At 54.8% G+C, this 26309-nt stretch overlaps 1 protein-coding gene across 2 annotated transcripts; it reads left to right on the top strand.

The window, feature by feature from the left end:
• The first annotated feature begins 31 nt into the window (after positions 1 to 31).
• On the top strand, positions 32 to 23938 carry AHCYL1 (adenosylhomocysteinase like 1). 2 transcript variants are annotated; one of them, XM_075776108.1, is made up of 17 exons: positions 32 to 366; positions 14942 to 15053; positions 15401 to 15544; positions 16245 to 16345; positions 16595 to 16697; positions 16960 to 17054; positions 17872 to 17978; positions 18061 to 18177; positions 18395 to 18458; positions 19918 to 20006; positions 20446 to 20516; positions 20968 to 21062; positions 21147 to 21245; positions 21820 to 21888; positions 23024 to 23102; positions 23585 to 23705; positions 23836 to 23938. In XM_075776108.1, exons 1-17 carry the CDS (start codon positions 259 to 261, stop codon positions 23840 to 23842), a joined length of 1581 nt encoding a protein of 526 aa, XP_075632223.1. In that variant the 5' UTR covers positions 32 to 258; the 3' UTR covers positions 23843 to 23938. The 2 variants fall into 2 exon arrangements, with proteins under 2 accessions (XP_075632223.1, XP_075632224.1); XM_075776109.1 differs by lacking the exon at positions 32 to 366 and adding an exon at positions 9376 to 9892.
• Positions 23939 to 26309: the final 2371 nt, after the last annotated feature.

Genomic DNA, 26309 nt, shown 5'->3' with positions numbered 1-26309 from the left:
CTCACTTGCCCGGCGGGTGCGCGCTGACGTCATACGCGCTGACGTCACGGCGGGACGGCCCCTGGCGCCGAGCGCGGCGGCCGCAGTCCCGGCTGCAGCGCGCTCCGAGCCGGCGGGACCGGGGCCTGTATCGCGGGACCGGCCGGCCCCAGCCGAACCGAACCGGAGCGCTCCCGCTTGCCGCCGTGCCCCGCCCTGCCCGGTGCCGCGGGCGGCCGCGGCCCGTCCCGCCGCCTCCTCCTCCTCCTCCTCCTCAGGATGTCGGTGCCGGAGCCCGCCGGCGGCGAGGAGGTGAAGCAGGCCAAGGAGGTGGAGGACGCCGAGAAGTACTCCTTCATGGCCACCGTCACCAAGGCCCCCAAGAAGGTACCGGTACCGGCGGGGGTGGGCCCGGTCCGGCTGCGGGAAGAGCAGCCCCGCGGGGGGGGTAGGGGGTGGTGGGAAAGCGGGAACTGGTCCGGGCTGGGGGGGCTGGGAAGGAGGGGCAGACCCCGTGCGGTGGGGGAGAGGGAGATCGGTACCGGGCTCGGAGGGGGCTGGTACCGGCGGGGGGGGGGGCGGAGGTGCCCGGTGGGGGATGCTGGCCCAATTTGGGGTGGAAGGAGGAGGGTTGGGTACTGGGGAGAGCGGGGTCTGTACGGCGGTACGGCGCTGGCCCCGCTGGGGACGGGGGGGGTACGGGAGACATGGGCCGGTGCAGGGGGGCTGGGGCCAGGCCTGGCCCAGCTCTGGGGGGAGCAGAGCAGGGGGCTGGCTGTGGCATGGGGTGCCTGGGGGCCAGGGTGACCCTGGGCAAGGGCACAGGCAGGTGAGGTCGGGGGAGCCCGTGTGTCGGGTCCACGGTGGGTGCTGCGTGTGTGGAGGTGACAGCGCTCTGCAGTGGGGACGGAGGAGGGGGACCTGTTAAATAGGATGAGCTGGCAGCAGTGACCCTGCTGTAGGTCACTCTGAAGGGTGACAGGAGGAAATCCAGAGTGCTGACCCCTTTTTGGGACAAGGGGCCTGTGCGGGTGTGGGAGCAGTTTGGGCTTGGGGAAGAGACTGCCAGAGCAGCCTCCGGCGCTGAGCTTTCCCAAGTCACCTCTTTACCCTTTCATCCTTGAAGACCTTCTCACAGGAGCTCCTGAGATCTCCTGGCGGTGCTTGCGTAACCCTTGTGTATGGATGGCAGAGCGGGCAGGGAGCACTGGCTGTGCTGCTGTGGCAGCATGCAGGACCTCCACTACCTCGGGTAACCAGCTTTTAGATGGGCGAGCACATGGAGACTCGCGCTTCTAGCTTGGTGCGGACCTGCCAGGCTCGGTAATGTGCTGCTGAAGTCCCTGTCCTGCCAGCGAGGTGGATTTGTGCTCCCCAGCGCTGCACAGGTCCGCACAGCTGTGGCCGGAGGTCCCCGCTGTGCTGAACATTGTGTTCTCCCTGGGGCTGCAGCCGCCTGCCTCCGCGCTGGAAGCAAAGGTGAAGCAGTCACAGTGAACGCGAACATCCTCCTCTGGAGGAATGTCTCCCTTGCCTGCTCCAGCCGGTGGTGGGATTAGGGCAGCATCCAACCCTCATGGAGGGGCTGCCGTCGAGCGTCTGTGTTTTGAGACATGTCTCTTTGCCCAGGCTCATGGCTGCCGCCGGGGAGCGGGGGTCTGGCAGCTCTTTTCTGCACCCTGGCCCTGTTTATCCGGGCTGTGGACATAGCCTGGAGGAAGGAGCAGAGGAATGCGGAGCTGGGATCTGCCGCTTCCAGCAGTGGCTCAGCGCAGCTCAAACTCGGGGATTGTTTCTACCTTTTCATTACAGTCATCTTTCTCAAAGCTGGGGAGCTAACAGCGAGAGGCTGCAGCCAGCTGAGCTCAGAGGGGAGAGCAAACTAGTCATCCTGAAGTATCCTGTGGGGCCAAAATATTTGTCATAAAAAGAAGTGTGATGTATGTGTAGGGAGGAACTGATTCAGCATCCTTGGAGACAAAATTTGCTTGTGTCTCGGGGGGTACAGGATGTTGTATCACCTTGAATTTGCTGCTGTAACGCGGGCTTGTTGCACAGCGTGAGGAGCCACAGTCAGACTCGACGGATGCTGCAGCCTTTCCTGGCTGGGTGATGACATTAAAGGTGCCCAGAGTGACACACAACATTTGAGGCTGATAAGATCGGCAGCCAGTGAGATCTTGGGGAGCGTGTGATGCGGCTGAGGTCAAGGAACAAAATGCTTCGGGCCACTGTTTTCCTTGCCTGGCTAGTTACCGCAAATAGCACTTGGTAATAGCAGGAGGCGTTGGCAGAAGGATGAAAGGACGAGGAAGGGAGAATTGCCCTCCTGAGATAAGATACTGAGTGTCCCCAGCTCAGATGCCTTCGAAGCAGGATCGCAATTAAACCATTAAAACGCTTTTCTGTTTCAAGGCAAGTCGAAGTGACTTTTGTGTTCGCTGCCCCCAGAGCTCTCAGCATGATCAGAGGCTAGCGACGAAGATGGTTGAGAGAGAGATGATTTACCCACATCGAGGTAGGGGAAATCCCTGGGTTTTTAGGCTCCTTCAACTTTGCCGACGCAGTTTGCGTAAGGTGTTTGGAGATGGGGAGGGTGGGAATGTGGCCAAGCTTAGTGTGGGCTCCATCTCCTCCGTGTGACCTGCTGCTGAATAGCTTTTCAAAGAGGAGCCTTAACTTGTGTTGGCACTCGGGGAAAGTGCCAGTGTGTGGCGGAAGAGCTGGCGTGAGCCCACCAGCATCCCGTGCCCAGCTCGGACCTGGGGGAGCATCTCAGACGTAGCTGGAGGCACATCGGCGTTGTCTTTGCCGTCGGCAGGCTGCGTCGGGGGCACCCGGAGCGAGCCCAAGCTATGCAGCCAGCCTGGGGGATCGCTGATGTCTTTGTTTCCTCTCTTGTCAGCGACTTGTTTAAGGTGAAAAAGTGAAACAGCAGGAGGTAAGAGATTAAGAGATTAAATATGATCAACTCTGGATTGAAGTAGGACTCGACACAGTCGAGGTGAACAGAGCTGTAGCCTTTCTGCAGAAATGGGGCGGTTTTCCCCCAAGAGCTGGGGTTGCCTGGCTCCACTGAAGCTCCTTTTTCACTGCAGTTTACGGGGAAATTGGGCTGTCAGCAAAATAACACCAGCTGTGGTCAGAGCAAGGCGGTTCTTTGGTGGGGAGTGGTTTAAAGGCAGAGGTGAGCGATGCTGAGCTTTCCACTCTCTCCAGTGTGTGCTGGGGGCGGTTGGAAATACTGAGGCTTGCAGCTTGCTCAGGTTAAGTGAATATGGGATGAAGGGAGAGCTCGAGGGCACAGGTTGTACTCTTCCAGATCCCTGTGTGCCGTCACCATTATGTCTGGGCATCTGCTCTTCTGCCTCCCTGGAGACCAGAGGTGCCTTTGGCAGCAGTCGCTTTCCCAAATCCCCATCAGCCCTGCCGTGGGTGCCCTCGAGTGGGCCAGACACATCACCATGCTTAGAGATGGGGGGCTTCGGCGAGCGCTGTCCCTGTCTGCTGCTTCCCCTGATCCCCGTTGCATCCTTGTTGTGTGGGGATCGTTGTCCGGTGGGTTCCTTCACACCTGGGTGCCGGCAGACAGACAGATGGACACCCTGCAGACAGATCTGCTTACTCATGCGGCCCTCCTGGAGTGTAAAATGGGCTACAGCCTTGAATTTGCTCTTGGGGAGGTGAACTACCCGGCACCAAGAAGCCGGTGAGCCCGTGGTCAGTGTGTTTGGGTTGATGCTGTGCCCCTGCAGATGCCGGTGCCGGAGGAATCCCACTGAGGCTGCGTGGCGGGGAATGCTAATGTACAGCGCTGCAGCTTTGCAGGGGTAGCGAGCGCTGGCTGGCACGAGATGGGAGCAGGGGAAAGCTGGGGAGAGGGAGATGGAGCCTGTGGGGAGCTGCTGTCCCCTGGGGGAGGGGGCTGGACATCTTCTCTGGAGCATCACCTCTCCTGCTGCTTTTTGCTGGTGCCTGCAGAGCCGCTCTTCTGCCCGAGCGGTGTCTGACCTTGCAGCAGTCTGCTGCTTACCTGCCCTGCACACAGCCCTTTCTCAGAGCTGCGTTTTCTGCCCCGTTTTTCTCAGTTCCGAGTCATCTCCGGTCCCTGCAGCTCTGCCAGGCCGAGTGCTAATAAACCACCTTCCCCTTCGGTCTGTGAGGGAGACACGACTGTCCTTGTTTGTACTGACAGAGCTTCTGGAGTCGCTCGTTTTTCCTTTCTTTAATTTCATCCCTTAGACAGGCTGCTCATAAATCCTCCTCTGCCTTTGTGTGCTTGTCCAGGGCAGCAGCCACCACCTCCTCCTCTGGTTTAGCCAGATGCCATACACTTGATTGTTTTTGCTTCCTTGTCCAAATCCTCTTGTTCTTTTGCTTTCTTGCTTTCCTCTCCCCACAGTTTTGCTTTCTCATAACGAGATGCCTGGGCTGGGATGAGTTGATCAGCTCATCCTACTCTGTATGGACCACGTAGGGTGGATCTGGCCTTCCTTGGGGTGTGGGAAAACCCTAATAAGTGAACACGTTGCTGTGCTTAGATGGTCACAGGTTGAGCTGGTTGTACCCATGGCAAAAGCAAACCATGAGGGTGTTTTGAACGGAGATGATTTACCGGGGGCTGGGAGCAGATAGGTCACTAGTGGTGCTATATTAAATGACAGAATCATAATTATTTCTGTTATAAGTCATTCTTGGGTCCTTCTCATCACTTGGGCTTTTTGGAAGGTCTGGTTGGTGTCCGGGGGGGGGGCTTGTCCTTGAGACACAGCACTCCTTCAAGGCCAGAAGATGCTTAATTAAGTTATTGAACTGGAGAGCAGGACGAAAAGAGATTTTCAGGGTCTGACGGACACAAGCCATCTTCAAAATGACGTGCCAGGGCGTGTGGCTTTTGCTTCTCTGTTCTCCTCCTGTAGTCCCAGCCTAATGTTGGGCCTTTGGAGATGGGAAAGGAGTTGGATATTAATTTTCCACAGACTTCAGGAGCATCTCTTGTCAACTTCTGCTGGTGTGGGCGTGGGGGCAACCCCTCTGAGCAGCGCTGGTTCTCCTGCGAGCCCCGCTGTGTTTGCTGGGACCCTCCTTCCCACGTGCGCAGCCAGTTCTGGAGCACGGGAAGTCTGCTGGCAGCAGAAACGCCATGTTTTCTTTAGGCCTTATCCAAAATGTGAGATTATCTCTTGCTAGGGACCAGCCTACCACAATACTTTCTTTGGGACTTGAACAGTTTTCACCGTGCTTTCCAGCCTGTGCAAATGTTAGAGCCTGTTCTGTGCTCCCTGCTAGAGGTTGAAGGTGGGTTTTTTTCTCTGGAAACCAACTCTTGGAGGCCAGGTTGGAATCGTCGGCTAACTGACTGGCTTGATGCTGGGCTTTGCAGGTGAGGATCCTCCTGTGTTGTTTCTCTAAGGAGTCGGCGAGTGCCTTGTCCCAGGTTTGAGCAGGGGACGGTGTGGGACTTGCCTGCTCAGAGCACGACTCAGCTGACGAGATTTGCTCGTGCCTGGCTGTGTCTTTTATTGTTGGGAGCTTCCTGCGGGCGACGTTCGCGTTTGCAGAGGGCTTGTTGCGTTTCCTGCTGAGCCCTTTGATCAGGGCTGCTTATCTGAGAACTCTGACTCACCTTCACTCAGCAGATGGTGGTGACGTTTGAGGTGACTGTCCCAGCGCTTGCCGCTGGTCCCGTGGAGCTGCAGGTGCAAAGGACCTTGTGCTAACACTTCTGCAGAGCGTGACCCCGCTCTTTCTCAATGGGGCTGTGGGTTGGATCAATGCGGGGCTTGGGGCTGCTGTAGGAGGTTTGGGGAGTCCCACCAAGGAGGAGCATCTTGTTCCCATCTTGGCGGGGTATGTTGGAGCTCCTTATCAGAGCCCTGGGGACTTGGTCACCCTCAGCAGCGCCTGAACCCAATCTGCACCGTACCTGTCTAACCTTGGGCTAAGCGTCATCTTGGCATGCTTCCCCAGCACGGGGAACAGGCGCTCTGGGGCGCCTTGGTCGATGGTCCAAAGAGGAAGCTGCCACTTAGGGTGTTTTTTGAGCAGCCAATCTCTCCCTGTGGGCTCCCTGCCTCTGAGAAAGCGGGATGCGGAAGCTGGGGCTATTCATGCCTTTAGGAGGCTGCCCTGGTTGCCCTGTCGCAGCGGGGCTGTTTGAACTGTGAATTTTAGTTACACTTTGGGATCAATACGGTGGCCTTGGTAACGAGCGTATTGCTGCTGCAGAATCTATTTACTTCAGGTTGGTGACAGCCAAAGAACTTAGGTGGCCGAGGACATGATGTTCCAGCTCGTCAAACGGGCTGCATTGTAATTCGGGTGAGGCTCCCGCGGTCCTCGGAGGTGGGTACAGCTTCCCCTTGGCTGCCTCCTGCAGACCTGGAGTTCGTTGGCAGGACCCGTTCGTGCCTGGCAGAGGAGCTGCCTTAATTCAGGAGCCGTGATTTGGGTGGGGATTATGGGAGCCTGGTTTATCTACAAGGCGTGGGCATAGGGAATAGCTCCTTCCAGCCTTTTGCAGGGAGAGAGAAGGTAGGCAACCTAGAAAGGAGGTTCCTCAGGGCTTTGCCCTGCCGAAATTCATGTTTTGGTTTCCTCCTTCCACATGGCCTGGGGTGAAGTTCAACCTGCATCTTCTATTTTCTGCCTCTTCTCCTTTCGCCTCCCTGCAGGAAGCCCCAAATATCACACATTCTTGCACCGTGGGGAGAGGCTTGCATCCAACCTGGACGTATTTTGGAGCGAGAACATCTGGCCGATCCCTGTTGACCTTGGAGCCGTCAGCCTCTTGCAGGCAGTGCAGCCTGTGTCTCCCTACGTTAACCAACCCCTTCTCCAAATATTCTCTGAGTTCGTCATCCCCGCAAGGACGTCAATTCTTATTCCTCCTGCCCCATTTAAATGAAAGGGGCTTAATTGAATTAACCCTGCAGCCTCGCCTGCGTGGTGTTTGCTCTGTTGGTCCTCTTGAAACGCTGTGCTTCTGCGAGCCAGTTCTCGGGGAGAAAAGGAGGCAGGTGGGGCACCCGGGGTGCTGGGTAGACTGATTCCTCCCCCAAAACACAGGGGCTGCTTTAGTATCATGGAGGAGAGGTTTTCAATCTGGTGGGTTTTTGTGGCTAACCCTCGCTTCAGAGCCACGTGATGGAGCTGAACGAGCCCTCTGACAGCACTTCCAAGTGTTCCCTCGGTCTACTATAGCTGTAGTTGTAGAGGAGTTTGCTAATTAATTTAAAAATCGATGCTAACTAAAGATGATTCCATATCAGCTATCATACGCAAACACGTTTCTGTGGGCTTCCAGCTCCAAAGAGACCGTTAGTCCTCAGTTTGCCCCACAAGCCGCTGTGAATGACTTAACCCACAGTCCTGTCCGTGCCATGTTCCCAGCAAGGTAACTCCAATTAATCCAAATTACCCTATTGCCTAAACTCTTGGTGTGCCACAGAGCTGGCTGGGCACTGCAGATGAATCCATAGGCGAAAAATGGGATGTCTTTAAACTGATAAAGCTTTTTGCATTGTGGGAAGTGGTTTGTCCTTCTGGGTAGTCATGCTGGGTTTGTAGGGTTAACCTGTGAAACGTGATGGGAGTTCACTGCCCTTAAGGAACCCAGGTTTCGGACTTTTGCTGTTCCTGCTGTGAAGGAGATATCCCGCTGTGTAAAAGCTGGGAGCAAGCCTTTGCCTCGATTCCTGGAGTCCAAGGACTAGACGCCTTATCTGCTGGTGGGGAGCTTTCCCTCTGCTCTTGCTGGAAGCAGTACACCTTTGACCTCAAGGTGTTTTTAAGGCAGTAGTTATTCCCAGTTACTGTTTAACAGCTGGGCACTCAAAATCACATTTATTTTATTTAATCCCGCCTTCTGTTTATTTTTCCTTTAACTAGCATTTACAGTGATTCTCATGATGACTGAAATCTTGTGGTAGTTTCCAGCCTATTAACCTTTGGAATGGCCTCACTTCTTTCCTGGTGTTTCTTCTTCTCTGCCAAGCTTTGGGATTCATGTGAAAGTCCTTAATTCTCCTCTTTTACTCATAGAAACTTGTTTTGGCATTTGTGGTGGGTGGTTTTGTTTTTTTTTTTTCCTCTGGTGCTTTACCCAACCAGCCCTTCTCCACCAGTGAAGGATGGAGGCTGGTATCAGGGCTTGGCTGGTTTACGTTGCCAGGATCTCACTGACCTTTATTTCCTTGTCAGGAACAGTGTAAAGGTTTCCAGGCAGAGATCTGGCTCTGGTTGCTGCTTAGGGAGTCAACAGGGAAAGTGCCAAGCAGATCTCCGCTTCTGCGGAGAGACAAACCTACCCTGTGAACCCTCTGGGGGCCAGAGGTAAAGATTCCAAATTCAGCACTGGTCGTGCTTCGATCCACAGAGCAGCACCCTTGGGCAGGTCTTCCCAGCTGTGTTGTCCGAATGAAGTGCTTTGAGGTTTCTTCTAGAGCTTTGGGTTGGGGGAACCATCAGGAGAAAGTCCTGCTGTTGCAAAGGTCACACCTGGAGCAGAAGCAGGTCCTGTTCCTCCATATAACTTTTCTAGCTCTTCCCAGGGCCCTTGGTGCTCTGCCAGTGGGTGTGGAGGATCAGAAGATGCCTGCTGAGTGCCCGGCTGCCATGCTACTCCTCCAGCATCCCTGCAGCACGGTGAGGCTGAAGCCGAGGACATTACTAATGTGAACTCCTATGCCCGGCCTCATGCTCTGGCTGGGGCGTCTTCTGCTGCTGAGCTGATTTGAATTGGAAATCTGGCTGTCCTGCGAGCTGGGCCACTGCCTCGCGTGAATTCATGCAGTCGCTTGTCGTCTGGGTGCGTGCTGGCTAACTTGGCCAGAGCACGGAGGTGATAAAATGGGGTGGTTTATGAATCACGTAGCCAAAACCACCTCAAAATCCTCCCCTTGCTTGTGGGTTGGGGCTGAGGACGGTGAGTGGTCAGGGTGGGGGCCTTACCAATCGCGATACCCCCATTCCTCTGCTCCAGGTACCTGATTTTTTCCTTTCCTTCAATCCTTATGGGATGCCGTGGTCCAGAAATACCCCTCCAGGGCTGGGTAACCTCACAGGAGAGGAACCTTAAACACATCCCTGTCTGCCTTACTGATTTCCACCCTAAAAATAAGCATGTCCTGTCAGGTCGTGGAGCGGGAGCTGTGTTCCCCTGTGTGCTGGGGTGGCTTCTGTGTCCCTTGTCCAGCTGATGTCCTTTGGGAGCAGGAGCTTGGCTCTCCCAGCCTGGAAGTAGGGCAGAGGGGCTCTGAGGACAGCGGCAGCCAAGTCCTCTAAACAAACCGAGCGCCCTGGCACGGCCACGCTCGCCGGTTCCCCCAGCCGCAGCAGGATGTGCTGCCAGCCCCGGGGCCGGCACAGGGGAGAGGCAATGGGAACCTGCGCTTGGGGTGGCTTCAACCCCTGGTCCCAAGGGGGCCGAACGTGGCGGGAGGCTGTGGGTGGCTTTGGCGAGGGCTCTTTTCTCCCGGTCAGGAAGCACGGGGTCCTCACTGAGACCTGGGTGGTGGCAGGAGCAGAGCCTGGAAGAGTGCTGTCCCCTTTCTGAGGAGCTGGCACAAGCAAACCTGCTGCTCGGCTCTTCTTTTTGACCTAGAATAGAAGAAAAGGCTCATGCTGGTTTTTTTTTTTTTTTTTTTCTTCTGCTGATGCGTGGCTGAAGAGACCTCAGCCCCTGGGGTGCCTCTTCCCTCCCTCGCTGCTGCGTTGACTGAACGTGACAACTTGCTTCTGCAAATAAGTGGATTAAAAGAACTGTCCTTTAGAAACGCCTGAACTCATCAGTGTGGCAGGACCCAGCTCCTCGTGAAAAACGAACTGCAGCTCCCTGGGAGGAAACGGTCCTTCTGCAGATAACAAATCCTCAGCGTTTGAAGCCTGGGTGTGTGAAGGTGCCCATCTCCAGGTCTGCACACTCAGCCCTGGTACAAGCTGCTGATTGCGTCTCACGTGCAATTGGGGCTGGTGAAAAGGATGAGTGCTGATTTGAGCTGTAAAGCACTTCTAGTTTGGCTAAATTTCCAGGAATGACAAAAAAATGATGAACTTAAAAAGACAGGGCACATCAAGGCTGCCTTAGCAGCATGCGCAACTGGCAGTGCCCTCCCAGCCTCTGCCAGAGAGATTTTACTGGGGAGAGGAGATTAAATAAGGGGAATCGGCTGCCCGGAATAGTCCTGGTCTCTGCTGCTGGCTTTCTGCAGTCAAAGGAAAGGTCCCAGGACCCCGGGTCCTTTCAGACTTTCTTCTGGGAGGACAGAAATGGGTCATAGAGACCTTTTTGCTTTCCAGGCAGTTGTGTTGCTGTGAGAATGTGCTCTGCTCCGATTTTGCTGTTTCTCCCTGGGTGACTGCGCCGTGTTGTCGTGTCCATGGACGTGGTGGAGGAAACAGGCTGGAGGGTTTTAGGTGCTTCACTGCTTCCTTCTCATCTTGGGTGATGTGCAGAGCTGACTCTTGTACCCCCCTCCAGTCACTCTAGGGCAGAAGTGGGTGTAAGGGCACTTTTTTTACACCACTGTGGATGTGCTATCACACATGTCCCTAATGAAAAAGAATAATTAAAAAAAAAAGGTTGCTAAGGCAAAGCTGGTGGTGGTAAGAGGGGAGCCTGGAGTTGCTCCCCAGCACGTGTCCTTTCCTTCGCGGAGCCTGCACCTTGGTGAATGGGGTCAGTGTGTGGCCCCCGGGGATGGCTGTGAGTTGGTGGATGCTTTCCAAATCCTCCTCCTCCTCCTTCCGCAACCTGCTCTGCCACTGTTCCCCAAGGCTGCGCAGGATGCAATCGGAGATGTGTAACAGTGAAGGAACTTGAACATCCTCTCTGGGAATGGAAAGAGTTTTAAAATTAAAAGTGGGTTTATCTTGTGTGAGAAGGACATGCCTGGCTCATCTGTGCCTGAGGTAAATCCAGCTGGATTCACAAAGTCCTCTGCAGCTCAGAGGTGGGGGGGGCTGGAACTTCTCTTACTCGGTAAGCTCAAGAATCTGCTCTTTAGCCTGACTGCTGGGGGAAAAACACAGGATAAGCCATGGAGGATGGCACACCCAGCAGTCACGAGCTGCTGGTTCGTTTAGATGGTAGCAGTCCAGATCTGGAATCTGTTTGCCCTTTGTATGTTGTAATAATTAAACAAACGAGGGTTGCATGTGCTGGGGGCACGTGTGCTGCTGGGTTCGGGACTGCCCAGCCGATGTGTCCGTGTGTGGGCAGGTACCTTATAACGTAGGGAGAGTCTTGTTGAAGCTGATTGAAGCTTCCCGGTGGTTTTGGGAAGCACCAGGCAGTGCACCCAAACAAGGTGGCTGGTGTTTCCCTTGGGAGAGCCCGGGGGTCCCTGGCACCTCTTTTGACCCTTTTTTGGGATGCGGTGCTGTATCAGCAAGGTCAATGCTCCCCACCTCCAGCCAGGCTAGAACCAGTGCCTGGAGGGATGGTTTGACCTGAAAACGAGTGGCCGTTGTTGGGAAGTGTCGGATCTGCGTGGGAACGGTCGCACCAGGTTTCGCAAGGGGAGAAAATGTACTTCTGGCTTGGCAGGTGTGACTGGGAGCAGGCAGCATTCGGCGTCACTTTGCGAAAACTTGGCAGGAGATGTCAGATCCTGGTGTTTTTCTACAGAACATTGCCCAAAACCCCCTACCAAGCAAGGAGCTGCTCGTTTGGCACAGGGCTGTGCCAGGACCCTGGCCCTATCCCCTCCTGTAAGAGGGCAGCGATGCCAGAAAACACCCCGGCTCTGTTTCTGTGCAGAGAAATCAGTGCTGTGTTGTTTTGCCTCCTTGGTCACAAATTGCTGGGATGAAAAAATATTTTCCTTGTTCTTAAACCGTTGTGCTCCACCCGGTTGGAAGAGCACGATGAAGTTCAAGACGTGATTTGTGATCGTGCTCTCTGCAACCAGACAGTCCCGATCCTGGTTCCCTCTTGCCGCAGCCAGCCCGGCTTTGGTCAGACACCAGCCGACTCATCCACAGCCCCCAGCCGGGAATGCCGTTCATTCAAATTCCCATGACAAGCTGAGGGATTACGAGATTTTCTCTGTCGCCTTAATGCAGCTAGAAAGCCCTGCACGTGGAAGGTAACGCAGCCGACAGTCACGCACGTCGGCAGTCGGTTTGGTTGCTTTGCCTGACCACAACACCCGCCGTCCGCCCTCATCTTCCTCTTGGCTGGTTGCCGGATGCTGCATTAATTTGCCAGGCTTGGAGGAGGTTTGATGTGTGAACGATTCATTCGATTCTGAAGCTGCTTGCGATGTTTGATGATAATTTTAGACAAGGGCAGATTTTGCTAAGCTGCAGAGTTCAGATGAGCTCTGGTAAAGCCACGGCGAGGATTACTGTGGTTAATTCAGCACTTGGTTTCTTTAGTGGTGATTTCCCCCTCTCCTCTCCCTCCCCGTCGGATTCAAACCCCCCATTTCTAGAACTGCTGTTTCCCCTGAATGTGGGACTGTGCCTTGGAGCTGACTCAACACCCCAAAGGGGACAATGGTGTCCGGTAGATCTTGTTTGTCGTGGTGGCGTGGGGATGGCATGGAACTGGGGAGTGCAGCAGCTGTCCATCCCTACCCTCCTTCCCATCATATCCCAAACAAGCTTTGCTCCCTGAGACCATCCAGGCAGCGTGTTTCACCCCAGGGAAGTGCCCTGGCCCAGGGCTCCGATGTCCTGGGCGCTGTACGCAAGGACAGACACCCGCCTGTGCCCTGGGCTGGAGCAGCAAAGCCTGGCTTATCCTTTTTTTTTTTTTTTTTTTTTTCTTCTCCTCCTGGGTTCACCTCTTCCCTGGAAACCTTTCCCTGAGATAGAGAAAATTCCTCAGCTAACACTTTAAGCTGTTTTAATGCCAGCAGCTGTTTTATGGGGCATGTTTACACCCTCTGGTTTGATGAGTTGCCAGAGGAAGAGATGAGAGCAAAGGGGTGGAAATCTTGCTGTTCTGAAATTGCTGATTTATTTTCCCCCCCCTCCCCTGGAAATGCCCGTGAACAATACGCCAGCACGGAGGTGGCACAGACCTTTCTCAGGCAGTCAAGGGAAGATTGATCCAAGCACCAGACCTTGAACAAATTCCAGCAATATCATTCCTTGGTTGGGAAACCGCTGTGCCTGCCACCTCTGGCCCCGAGGACACTGCTGTTACCTGCCTGGTGTTGCTTGCTGGAAGTTCTGCACCTCTTATCTCTCGGCTCTCCCAGCAGTGCTGTAGGTTATGATGCCCTCCAGTTCCATCCCCTGCACCAAACGATCTAAAACAGTTGGAAAACTAAACCTGCAAACTCCATTTAGCGTTTCTATTCCTTTCACTAATTCATGCAATTTGCGTCAGAATCACACGGGCATCTGCTGGGAAGCCTGGTCTGGGAAGCGGATACCAGGCTGTAACGTATCCAGTACGGAGGAGCTGTCTAAAAACCTTTTAGCAGCAGTACCCACAAAAATGCCTGGGATGTCTGCCTGGGTGTGACGACGGACTTGCTCCGGTGCTGGTCTGTTCCCGGAGGGGATGCTGGAGTCACCTCCATTGCCTCACGTCACCCCACACGTCCTCCCTTGGACTGAGCGGTGGGTTTCACATCCCTTTTTCCCCTTCCTGAGCAGAATACCAACGCTGCTTTTGGTCCATCTGCTGGGTTTCTCCAGGAACTGTGGCTCCATTTTATAGCCCAAATAACCATACTAGTGCTGCAGACACCCCAGACTATGCAGATTCCTCTTTTCTGGGGTGGATCATCTCAACTAAATAGTTTCATTCTTCTTCCCTTGAAGGCCGTTTCCCACATCAAAGCTTTCGGGGAGCTTTTGGGGTCATTGTGGCGTGGAAAACCCCTCCTTGAGGCCACTGTGGCCTGTCTCTTTCCATCAGCTTGATTTCTTCAGGATTCTTCTCAAGGTCTCCTGGGTCTGTGGGGGATGCTTTGTTAATCCCACTCCCTGCGATGGTGTCTTGTCCCTGTTAAGTGGCAAAATTAAATCCTGGAGTGACATGATCAGAGGGAAGAGGCCGTGCCGGGGCTCTTTGTCAGGGTCTCCTGTGTGGCAGCGTACTGGGGAGGGGGGCATCAGGCTGGATTCACTGGCACTTTTCCTAATTCCCTTTCATCTCCATCGTCTTTCTCTTGCAGAAACAGCAATGAGGCTTTTTGCTGGCTGGTCACATGGGATGAGTGAGCAGCTGAGCAATTTGGGGCTATTTTCCCCCTCTTTTCAACCCAAGGCACTTGCATTTGATGAGCTGGTGGTAGGTGCCGGAGTCTTGAGTTGCCTCTGGCCTAGAGAGGAAGGAGGGGTGGCTGTTTTAGGGCTTCTCTTACAATGGAAACATCTGTAACGTGGAGGAGACTGAAAGCCAATGCAATGTCAACTACTTTTTGTTGAAATGTTCTCTCTTGTTGAGTTTTTTTCCCCCCTGCTTTTAGTGTTGATTTTGGAGGGATGGGCTGTGTTTTTAACCTGCGGGATGCTCTGCTCCTGGGGAAGAACCTGGAAGCTCCAGGGATCTGAGTTTCTCCTGGGACCGTCCCAGCTTTCTTGTTGCTGCGCTTTTGGGCAGAAATCCTTTGGGACTGGTTGGGGCAGGGTCTTACCGGAGCTGGGCTTGTCTGGAGTGCTGCACGGTATTTGTGTTGCATGAGCAGTCTGACTTTCTTGGAGGAACTTCAAGGAGCCAGAGACGGGCTAAAGGGGATGCTTTCAGCCTCGTTGGGTGCTTTTTTTTCAATCTTCAAGTGTTAGGTGTAAAATCTGCTTTAAACCTTCTGGTGACAGAGATGATCAGGCAGAGGAGGGGGTTCAACAGCCACAGATCTGTTCCTTGATGCATTTGGTGATGCTTGTTTCTGTGACTGCAGCAGTCAAGATGGACTGAAGGGAGCCACGGGCCCGTACAGCCTGGAAAGATGATGTGCCGTAAGGAGCACCCGCTGATTCTCTTTCTTTGCACTTTCAGCAAATCCAATTTGCAGATGACATGCAGGAGTTTACCAAGTTCCCAACGAAGACGGGACGTCGGTCCCTGTCCCGCTCCATCTCGCAGTCTTCCACCGACAGCTACAGCTCCGGTAGGTGCCAGGCTCCTTGTCTGTGCATGATCCTCTCCCAAATGCGGCGTTGGTGCTGCTGTGAACGCGCTGCTCGCACTGCGTGTCAGGATGCTCCATGCTGCTGTGTTGTACTCGGACGTGGAGGGGATAGTTCTGTAATTCTGGGCATTCCTAAAGCTCAGGCATTGATCAGCAGCTGATAACCCAGTTAGTTCTGGGTTGTTTTAGGGAGCAAAATTCCTTCTGAATATTGGCTTTCCTTGAGAGACTTGTAGTTTGAACCATGTGTGAGAAAGCTGGGAAGCAAAATGGAGCAGAAACCTGAAGAGGTTCTGGGGTAACGTGCGTTCCTCTCCTGGCTTTAGCTGCCTCCTACACGGACAGCTCTGATGATGAGGTGTCTCCTCGAGAGAAACAACAAACCAACTCCAAAGGCAGCAGCAATTTCTGCGTGAAGAACATCAAGCAGGCAGAGTTTGGGCGCCGGGAGATTGAGATCGCTGAACAAGGTAAAAGTGGGGCTTGCGGCCGGGTGCTGTGCTTTCCAGAAACCAGGAGCTGAGCTGTGGCAGTTCCCACAACTCACACTATGTGTGGGGAAGAACTAGATGTGACAGCGAATGTTAACGGTGTGTGGTGCCCATTTTCTAACGGCAGCAGAGCTCTCACAGGGTTTAATGTTCTGGCAGCTTTGGATGAGAAACCTCAGTGGGCAAGGATCTCGCAACCCATTTGGAGACACGAAGCTGACAGTCCCAACCCCTTCCCCGGGGGCTGTGGGAAGCTGAGTTACCGTTTCCAGTGGGGTGATTGGGTAACGTTGCTTTCGAGCTCCTTCTAGGCACACGCTGCCAAAGCCGTAGAAGGGGAAGCTAATCCAGGCACGTTTAGAGCAGCTCTTCTGAGATATGGCAGCACTGTTTTCATATTCTTTAGGTGCTTCTTGTTGATGCTATTCTGCTGCAGGGCTGGTGACTGCCCTTAGCTGGGGCCTTCCTTGGGCAGCACCTGTCCCAGGCCTCTCTTGTTACATGGTCAAGTGACAAATGACCCTTTTGACCAGGGATGAGGAGTTTTCTCCCTGGCAGTGTAACGACTATAGCAAAAGCCATGGGGCTGGTTGTAGAGACCCCAGAAAGGTGAGGAGGTCTGGCAGAGAGGGGCCTCTCTGGACTAACCCGTCATTAAAGCCCTCCCTTCCTTTTACAGACATGTCTGCTCTGATTTCACTCAGGAAACGAGCTCAAGGCGAGAAGCCTCTGGCTGGAGCTAAAATCGTGGGCTGTACCCACATTACAGCACAGACTGCGGTGAGTGGCTGCCTGTTTGGGGTGTCTGGGCTGGGACGGACCTGGGGAAGAAAGTCTCTTGAGTTTCCCAGCCTTGGGCACCTTCACTTCTCTGGAAGCATCTTGGAGAGGTTCTGCTGTCAGTGTTTCCCCAGGGCAGTGTTTGCTGGAGCCGATCTCTGATCGGTTCCTCGCTGCCCTGTGCTGTGCTGACGTCCTTGTGCCCATCACTGCTCCCCTGGGCCTGCCACTCACGCCGCTGTCTTGCAGGTGCTGATTGAGACGCTGTGTGCGCTGGGAGCACAGTGCCGCTGGTCTGCCTGTAACATCTATTCCACCCAGAACGAAGTGGCAGCTGCCTTGGCAGAAGCTGGTGAGTACAGCTGAGCCTGGGGATGCAGAGCCCTTCCAGCCCCTCCTGGCTCTGCAACCTTGTCCCAAACCGCTGGTTTTGAGGGATGGTTTGAGCCAAATACCTTTTAGGGAGGGGTAAACAGGTCTGATGCTGTTGGGGGCTGCGGTTTGATTTCTGGCATGGCCCCTTGGCCCTCCTGTCCGTGGCTTTCCTGAGGTGGCCAAGCAGGAGAGAGCTCTGCCAAACTCAGCAGATGCCAAGGATGGTCCTCTTCTTCTAGGTGTTGCCGTGTTTGCCTGGAAGGGGGAGTCGGAGGATGACTTCTGGTGGTGCATTGACCGCTGCGTTAACATAGATGGCTGGCAGGCCAACATGGTAATGAGCTTTCTTCTAGCCCTTCCTCTCGCTCAGTGGAGCGGTCACTGGTCGCTCCTCACCCTTCCCAGGTTCCTGGGCACCTCCTGGCTTTGCCAAGGCCTCTGAGCCCCTGTTAAAGTGAGGGGCAACCGTGGGGGTTTCAGGAGCTGCAGAGACAACGTCATGGGGTTGGTCCAGCCCCACGGCATGGGAACATCTCCTGCCAGAGCTGCCAACGAGCCGAGAAACCACGGGGCCTCTTTTCTCCCCGGGGTCAGCCCTATGGGAGCTGCCCCAACTGCTCCCCTCTTGACACAGATCCCATCTACCCTCTCCAAAAGAGAGGAGGGTCTCTGCGGGGAACCTGTCCCTTGCTGAAAGCAGATGACACCTCTCGCTGCCTTGATGCATGGTCTGTGATCACTAATGATGCGATTGCATGTGTCAGCAGGCCATGACAGTTCCTGCAGCCTTTCCTCTTGACTGTTTGCTTTCAGGGCATGAATGTTGTGGTGTCCTTCTGATCTCAGCCTGTTTAGTTAGCGCGGCCTGCGGTCACGTTTCCAGGCTGCAGAGCAATAGCAGGGGCAGAAAACCCTGTTAGGATCCATCAGCTCCACACAGGGGGTAAGAAATCCTCTGTGTTTTGGAGGAGACCCTGAGTTGCTGGCGACTAGGGGAACCCAGGCGTCCTGGCCCCCATGCCTCTGCCCAAATAGCCCTCCATCAGTGCCTGAAGATGCTCTCCATCTCTTTTTCCCCGTCCTGTCCCCAGCAAGTGCTTTTCCCCATGGAAGGCCTGACTGCTCCATGTTCTTCCTTGCCTGTTTTCTAGATCCTGGATGATGGTGGGGACCTGACCCATTGGGTCTATAAGAAATACCCCAATGTTTTCAAGAAGATCCGAGGGATTGTGGAGGAGAGTGTGACTGGTGTGCACAGGTAGGAGGTTTGGGAAGGCTAATCTGGAGATCTCTTATGGGGTTTCTGCTCTCTGCTCTGACCTGCCTCTGTCCTTTTCCAGGCTGTACCAGCTCTCCAAGGCTGGGAAGCTGTGTGTCCCAGCCATGAACGTGAACGATTCAGTCACCAAACAGAAATTTGACAACCTGTATTGCTGCCGGGAATCCATCCTGGATGGGTGAGTCTGACCTTTCTCCCCATCCCCACTGTCACTCTCACACCGGTGTGGATTTGGCTCCGGCTCCTCTTGAGCAGAGATCAGGCTCTTTGCTGCTTTGCCCTTGCTGTGTGTTTGCGGGACCTGGTTTTGGGGGCTCTTGCAGCAAAGCACTGCCCTGTGCCATCAGCGGTGTGCGCTTGACTAATCCCAACACAGGTCTCTCTCTGTCCCCCAGCCTGAAGAGGACCACAGATGTGATGTTTGGAGGGAAGCAAGTGGTGGTTTGTGGTTATGGGGAGGTGAGTTTCTTAAGCGGCAGTCGGTGGAGCTGTGAGTCAGCCTCCCCCCAAGCCATCCTTCCCCTGAGCTCAGCATCCTGCTTCTTCCCTCTGCAAAGACCACCTGCGCTTGATACAGGAGTAGATCAAACCTGGTGAGCGATTACCAGGGAAATCTTGCTAGAACCTGCTGGGAGGCTGGAGAACAAGCCTCAGATTTCCCAGTTTGCCTGCAGATTAGCTGGGCTGCAAATACGACAGTTGCTGGGAACGCTGGCCTGAATTATAACTACCCATGGGTGCTCCCATCTGTTGTCCCTGGATCGAGTTCAGCATCCAGCCTGGCTGTCACCGAGCCTGTGACAGAGGAGGCAGAGGGGCAGCCTGCATCTCGCTGGTGGATAATGTTCTGGCAGAGGGGAATTGTGTCGTGAACTTGTAAATGATTCTGCCCTGGAAGAGCCACGGAGCCGGGAGCTGACACCTTCCCTCCATCTGTGCGCTGTCTGTGTGGGTGTTTATCTTCCCCGCGCTGTGAAGAGCCTGGCAGTAGCTGCAAAATGCTCTTCCCGGCAGGAACACACTTACTAATTTATTTAGATGCTGGTGGAGCCCGGCTCCGCTCGACCGAGAGGCTGCACTGGCTCTCGCCCAGACGCTCCGGGGTGGCGTCTGATTCTCCAGCCGGGAGTTGTGCTGGGAGTTGTAGTCTCCAGGGCCTGTCCCGAGTTTTACTAGACCTCTTCAAAACAAGGGAGTCCTTCCACCCTTACTGGTTTTCCCCTTTGGATGTGGGTTGGAGTCCCAGTTTGCCCTGCCAGGCTGTTTTGAGTAGACCTGAGGTTGGAGCTGGGTGATAAGTGAGGCGATGTCTCTGGAGATGTTCTTGCAGCATTTTGCCGGTCAGAAAATGGGGCTGAGTATGGGTACATGCAGCTTAGTCAGGTGTTAGTGTGGGTAAGTGATGTGGAGAGCCAGACTTCAATTTAAATTTGTAGTGAGGAGAGGGATAGAGTCAGAGATGCTGTTACAGGAGCTCTGCTCTCTCCCATGCTGATCTGGGGAGCGTGAGATGAAGGATTTGTCCCCCCATCAGTGCAGGACAGCTCTGAATGACAAAGAAACCCTTTGGCTTAAAAGCAAGTGGGGGGAAAAGTGCATGCTTGTCCAGAATGGCTTTAATCTCCTCTTGGAGGAGAGCTCAGGTGATGCTGGGGGCTGCGCAGGCTGCGAGTGTGTTGGTTTTGGAAAGCCCCTGCCAGCTGGTGGCTGTGCTGGAGGACTGGTGGCCTTGGAGGGGGAGCTGAGCTTGTGGCAGAAGTGCCACTCGCCACGTACATCGCTGAGCTGCTCCTGGCATGAAATGGCATCCCTGCCGGGATGAGCATCTCCCAGCCTGGGACGCACTCAGGCTGTTTTCAGGAAGGGATTGTAGTGCACGTTCTGTGTTCAGCTTCACGCTGACGCTTTGCCTTGGCAGGTTGGCAAGGGTTGCTGTGCCGCTCTGAAGGCCCTGGGAGCAATCGTCTACGTCACGGAGATTGACCCCATCTGCGCTCTCCAAGCTTGGTAAGATGTTATGTACTGCTGGTGAGCATCTCTTTGTCTGCTCTTTGGCCTGAGAGGCCGAAACCGAGCCAGGAGAATCTGTGGCTCATCTCGTTGGGGTGTGATGGGGAAGGGCTGGGGCAGCTTTCAGGGCTGTGGGGCACCAGGCGGTGGGCACCTGCACCAGCTGGCTCGGGAAGGCTGCTCGAGGTTTGTGCAGGGCTGGCTGGATGCTCCACACGTGCCCCAGCTCCTCCAACGCTTGTGAGAGCAGGTTTGATGCCGCATCCTTTGCACAGCCCTTCCTTGTGCATCTGGTGTCCCTGGGGGTGTGGAAGGATAGCGGGGCTGCTGAGTGAGCAGTTTGGAGCTGCTGCAGCAATATGGCGCTAAGAGCCTGGAGCAGAGAGGGAACAGGCTTCTCCTCCTCATCATGGTCCCTCTCCCCCTTTTTTGCCAGCATGGACGGATTTCGGGTGGTGAAGCTGAGTGAAGTAATCCGTCAGGTGGATGTTGTCATCACCTGCACAGGTAGGGATGGAGAAGGCTGCAGGTGAGCCTTGGGACAGGCTGAGAAGGAGCGGGTGTCTCAAGGGCTCTGGTGGGAGCTGGGGACGGAGCCCACTTCACTGCCACGTGCTGCTTGCTTTACAAGAGCAATGGCTGCGCTCTGGCAAGAGCTTTTCCTCCTACCCTCTGCCCAGTCTGCTGTTTGGCCACAATCCTCCTCAGCCCCTGGGAGGAGGGACATCACAGCCGTGTGTCCCCAGGGGTATTTTGGGGTCTCCTAGAGCCTGGTTAATTTGTTGGACCAAAGATCAGTGCTCATCCCATGTGTATCTCTATTGTCACAGCCAGGAGACCTCTCGTTCTGATTGAAGTTCACCTGATGTTGCCTGAAGCTGAGCTGCTCTGACCCAACTGCAGGGAAGGAGAAGTTTATATTTCCACTGCCTTGGGTTCATCTGTGCTCTCTCTGCAGGAAACAAGAACGTTGTGACCAGAGAACACCTGGATCGGATGAAGAACAGCTGCATTGTGTGTAACATGGGCCACTCCAACACTGAGATCGATGTGGTGAGTCTGTCTACGGCCTAGACAGCCACGTCTGCCCCATTGTCCTCCCACCATGACTCCAGCCTCTTCCTCCTGCTCTTGCAGACCAGCCTCCGGACCCCAGAGCTGACCTGGGAGCGGGTCCGTTCCCAAGTGGACCACATCATCTGGCCGGATGGGAAGCGTGTGGTGCTGCTGGCTGAGGTGCACTCAGAGCTGTGCCGTGATGTGGCTTTGGGCCTCTGTTGGGAAATTGCTGTGTGCCAGAGTTTGTAGCGGAGGTTTAACCAGGTGGAAAGGTGCTGGGACACCTAGGAGGAGGGTCAGAGCTCAGGAAGGGGTTTCCCAATTTATTGATTTCTTAAATTTTCCTTTCCTTGAGGCAGGGGAGGTGTCCTGTACCCCATGCAGCCACAGAGGTGCCATCTGGCTCCATTCTGTAGAGCCGGGAGCCATCCCTATCACCCAAACACTGTCTGCTTCTGGCTTTGGCAGGGTTTCCCACGCAGCAAACCGGCTGGGTGTCTCCTCTTCCCACTTGAGCTCTCCTGGCAGTAGGAGGGACAACTTCTTTTAAGGCAAAATCTCCCTGCCTTAAAGCTAAGGGTTAGGGTGGAAACTGAGGCAGAGTTTGAACACCCTGGTCACATCGATGGCCCTTGAATCCCTGCGCTGTGGTTGCCCTCTGCCCCAGGGAGGCATCCTATCTCACGACGCGATTTGGTTTGGCATTGGGGGCAAGTTGACCTCTCTGCAAACTCCTCCTGCTGTCTCCTAGGGCCGTCTTCTCAACCTGAGCTGCTCCACGGTTCCCACCTTTGTTCTCTCCATCACGGCCACCACTCAGGTCCGTATGCTGCAGGGCCAGGGGATGTTCTGGGGCCTTGGCACGAGCCTTGGGGTGGGGATGGTTTGGAAGAAGCTGGGATCACACAGCTGGATGGGTCCTTGGGATGGCACCAGTGCCAGAGATACCGTAGCCACCACCTCCTGGCTGGGATGCAGTTAATGATGGCATGAACTTACTGCTTTGGTTACAGCTGGGAGAGAGCTCTGAAATGAGCCAGGCTTCGTGGCAGAGCTCCTGCTGGGCTGTAAGCCGTGGGAGAGCTCCCCTAGCACAGGTTTGAGCTTACCTCAAAGCAAGGCTTAGTTTTTGTCTTTGGAGTCTTTGATTTCTACAGCACGATCCCCCCCTGCCATGGTGATTTTTGAGGATCTGGACGTCAGTGGTTAAAATGCTCCCCAGCATCAGTGCCGGCTCCGCTGGGCAGACATGGGTTGTTTGTCATGACTCTGCCTTTCCAAAGAAAACAGTGATTAGATTTGGCTCCGCTCTGCAATCTGCAGCTGTGTGAGCAGCCGAGGCCCTCGGTCGGCGAGTGATGGAAGAAACCTGCTGGGCTGGAAACACGGAGGGGGCTGATGGCTGGGGACTGCGAACGGCAGGGAATTTCCTTTTCCTTGTGCTTGTCTGTCCAAACTGAGAGGGACCAGGGCCGTGGCTCTCAGCTGCTTGAACTGGCACTTGGGGGAGATGCAGTTTAATTTCTGCTCAAGGAGTGGCAGTGGGTTTTGGAGTGATGCCGCCAGCTTAAAATGAGCAGTCCCTTCATTTTCCTGTGATGTGGCAGCTGTCCAGTTTAAGAGAATTAGAGCTGCTCCTTTCTTCTCCATCCTCGTGTTCTGGTTTTCCCCGGGGCGTTAAGCCCAGATGCTGTAAACGGGCTGGGTGGCATCTCATCTCCCATTCCTCTGGTCCTCCCCCAGCATTATAGTGGGATCAGGGAGACCCAGAGAGGGATGTGCCCTGAGGTGGAAGCCTTTTGTTTGAGGCATTTTGGAAATGCTTGCCGCCTGCCTCTGGCTCCCAAATCCTTATCTCAGCTGCTGAGAGCTTTGTGCCATTGCGGGTGTTCAGCACTGCGCTGCATGGTGGCCATCCCTGACCGTCCCCGGGTTGTCCCCTGTGATCTCTGCAGGCTCTGGCTCTGATTGAGCTCTACAACGCTCCCGAGGGCCGTTACAAACAGGACGTGTACCTGCTGCCCAAGAAGATGGGTGAGTGAAGGGACCCCAGGCTGAGTTAGCCTCTGTGCTGCCCAGGGCCAGTGGTTTTGGGCATAAGGAGAAACTCAAACCTGGGCTGCACAAAACTTCCAGAGAGGGGATGAGTTCAGGGAAGCCAACAGAGGTGGCAACCTTAAAATGCATGCAGGTTGTTTGATTTATTTGCCTTAATGTTCTGCAGCGTGGCAGGCGTCCCTTATCCTGCAGTCTTCCTGCCCCGAGGCTTTTCACGCAACCCCTGTGCCTTATGGTGCACATCCAGCCCTACTCAGCACCAGCGCTTGGGCTCAGCTCTGCTGTAGGCTTTACCTGACGGTGAATCCACGGCGCTAGACAGCAAGGACAGCCCAGCCAGACCCAGCATGGTGCCCCTGGCCTTTTTCGTGCCATATGATGAGTCCATACATCATCCTCTTGACAGCGTAGTGGGGGATGTGCGGCCCTGATACCCTCTTTCCTCTCCCCTTCCCCAGACGAGTACGTTGCCAGCTTGCATCTGCCTTCGTTCGACGCCCACCTGACAGAACTGACGGACGATCAGGCGAAATACTTGGGACTCAACAAAAACGGGCCTTTCAAACCCAATTACTACAGGTCAGTGCTGGCTGGGGCGGGGGGCTGCCGTCTCCCCACCCAGTGGGTGCTGTTGGGGACATAGTGTGCTGGGACAGGAGCTGTGTCCCCAAGCACCCGTGGCATCACTGTCCCCTCCCTTCTCTTCTAGATACTGATGGACCATACCCATGAAGGACCAGACCACACAAGGCAACATTAGAGAGATTATTTTTAAAGATCATTTTATTTTGGTTTACCTTTTTCTTTCTCTTTTTTTTTTAAAAAAAAAAACAACAGAGAAACCTGTTTTTACATTTATCAGTGTGATTTTAAGGTCACTTTATATTTCTTTTTTCTCAGTTTCACCCTTTTACATGATCACATCTCTGATCTTGGCAGACAACCTGGGATTTGCTTCTTGCTTTTGTGTGGCTGAAGCCGCTGGTGGCTCCCAGCCCTGGCTCCTGGAGAGGGTTTCCCTCTCCTGATATGCCAAGGGCAGTTCATTCCTGCAGCGATATTTTTATTTTGTTGGGGTTTTTTTTTACCCTTTCCAGCCCGTGTTAGTCTCGGCCGGGATCCCTACAGATACGGAGATGCTGTTCTACCTTATCTTATGTTTCTTTCTTTGTGTGGATTATCTGCAACTTCTAAATTGCCTTAAAGAGCCCAGTTTTAGCTGCTAGATCAATGCTCCTAGCGCTGCTAGGGAGCAGAGTGGCGCCTGCTGGCCACCGCGTGAATAGGTGACTGTCCCCAAGCCCGGCCAAGGTCCCTGCGCCGAGGTGACCCAGGTTTTGGTGGCTACTGGCCCAGGTTTGGTGGCTGGCCAGGTACGGGAGAGTTCACTGTTTCAGGGTGCTAATCTGAATTCGGACGGGGGTCACTTACCCAGAATTATCCTCATCTCTCCTAGGTTTTTTAGCCAAACTGCACCTTAATTGAGTTAAAACCATTTTTTGTTTGTTTGTTTTGTTTTTTCTCTTTTCCTGTTTGATCCTTAAAGAGATATTTGGAAAGGGAAGGGGAAGCATCAGGAATGCAGCTGCTTGCCGAGTCTCGGCGCTCACGGCATCTGAGCAGCCCCATCTCCTACTGAGAGGCGTTGGGGTGGTTTTTAGGGTGTCTGGGGTTGTTTTGTTGGGTTTTTTTGGGGGTGTTTCACTTCTTGTTTTGAGACAGACGCAGAGCTGAGCCTTCCCCGTACCCCAGCGTCTGCACCACGCATCCCTGTGCAGAGCCCTCGGCTCTCTCTTGCTGCTCTGGCCCTCCACCTGGGCTTTCTCAGCTGGCTTCCCTGCCTTCCCACAGCGCGTTTCAGCCGTTCTCATCGCCTCCTTCATCCCCTTCCCTGTCCTCGCTGGTGATGTGTTTCTCTTTTTCCATCTCTTGCAGCTTGTCCCGGGATAGGGGAAGCTCCTTGCAACCCAGTGAGGTTTCTCTTGGCCTTTTTTTTTTTTTTTTTTTTTTTTTTTTTAAATCCTCCCCAGCTTGCCTCTTTCTTCCCCCAGCCAAAGCCAGGGCACGGAGGGAAAGGAGGACCCCCACTGCCTGCATTTCCCGGTACATGGATAATGGAGATGCTGTGGTACCTGTGACCGGGGTCGCTCCTTCACCTCCAGGCATCCCATCCTGGGGCTGGGTCCCTCCCCGGGGCTTTGCAGGATTCGGGGTACCGCTGCTTCTGTGGGGGGTGCAAAGAAACATGTCATGAGGGATGCTCGTGGCTTTGATCCCCCTCTTTTCCCCTCCTGCTCCTCCTCCTTCAACTACCCCTCTCTCTTGCCCTGCCCGGTCTCCTCCTGGACTGTTGCTGCGTCACTCTCTCTCTCCATGGATTTTGGGGATCACCTGCCTCACAGGGACCCCTCCACCATCTCTCAACCTTCCTGGGGGACTCGTGCCTGGCTCAGCGAGCCAGGATGGATGGCTGCGGGGAGGGAGCGCAACCGTCTCCCCTTCCCCCTGGGGCCGCCCATGCCCAGACCCCCTCTGTGCTTTTGGGGGTCACGGTCTCCCCCTTTCCCATCCCTGTTGGGGTTGAACCTCGGTGTAAGGGCTCCATCTCTGTATAAGCCATGTCGTGGGGGGAAGAGCCCGGGGATGGCAGCGTGGGGCCAGGAGGGAGAGGTTTATTTTGTATATGAATGATTTTTAATGAATGCAATATTAATCCTTGCAGATGAGCAATAAATCATTAAAGTCTAATTAAACTATTAGGAAAAACGAAGTGCTCTTGCTTGTGGGCGGTTTATTTGGAGGAGCGAGTGAGTGCGATGCCTTGGGCTGGGCTGCGGGCACCTTCACTTGGGGTTTAAACCCCGTCGGGTCCCTCTTTGGGGTCTGGCTCCCCTCTGTCCCCATCAGGCCTCATCTCCTTGGGGGCCCCCCGAGTCAGTTCTTCTAGAGCCCTCACGTCGGGGTCTCGCCCGCCCCCCCCCCCCCCCTTCCTGTCACTCCCAACGTGGCGGCCCCCAGCGGCCGGGCCCCGCCTCCTCTGGTCACGGAAGGGCCGCTCCCAACATGGCTGAGACTCGCGCCGTGCCACACCTAAGATGGCCGCGCGGGGGGCGGAGCTCGTCGCCCGGCCGGGTGCCGCGCCGGTCGTGGCCGCCGGGGGCGGGCGGTGCCGGGCGGTGACGC

This window comes from Balearica regulorum, chromosome 25, assembly GCF_011004875.1.
Source record: "Balearica regulorum gibbericeps isolate bBalReg1 chromosome 25, bBalReg1.pri, whole genome shotgun sequence".
NCBI classification, from domain to species: Eukaryota; Metazoa; Chordata; class Aves; order Gruiformes; family Gruidae; genus Balearica; species Balearica regulorum.
The sequence above is the reverse complement of the archived record's forward strand: the minus strand, read 5'-3'. Positions and strand labels throughout refer to the sequence as shown.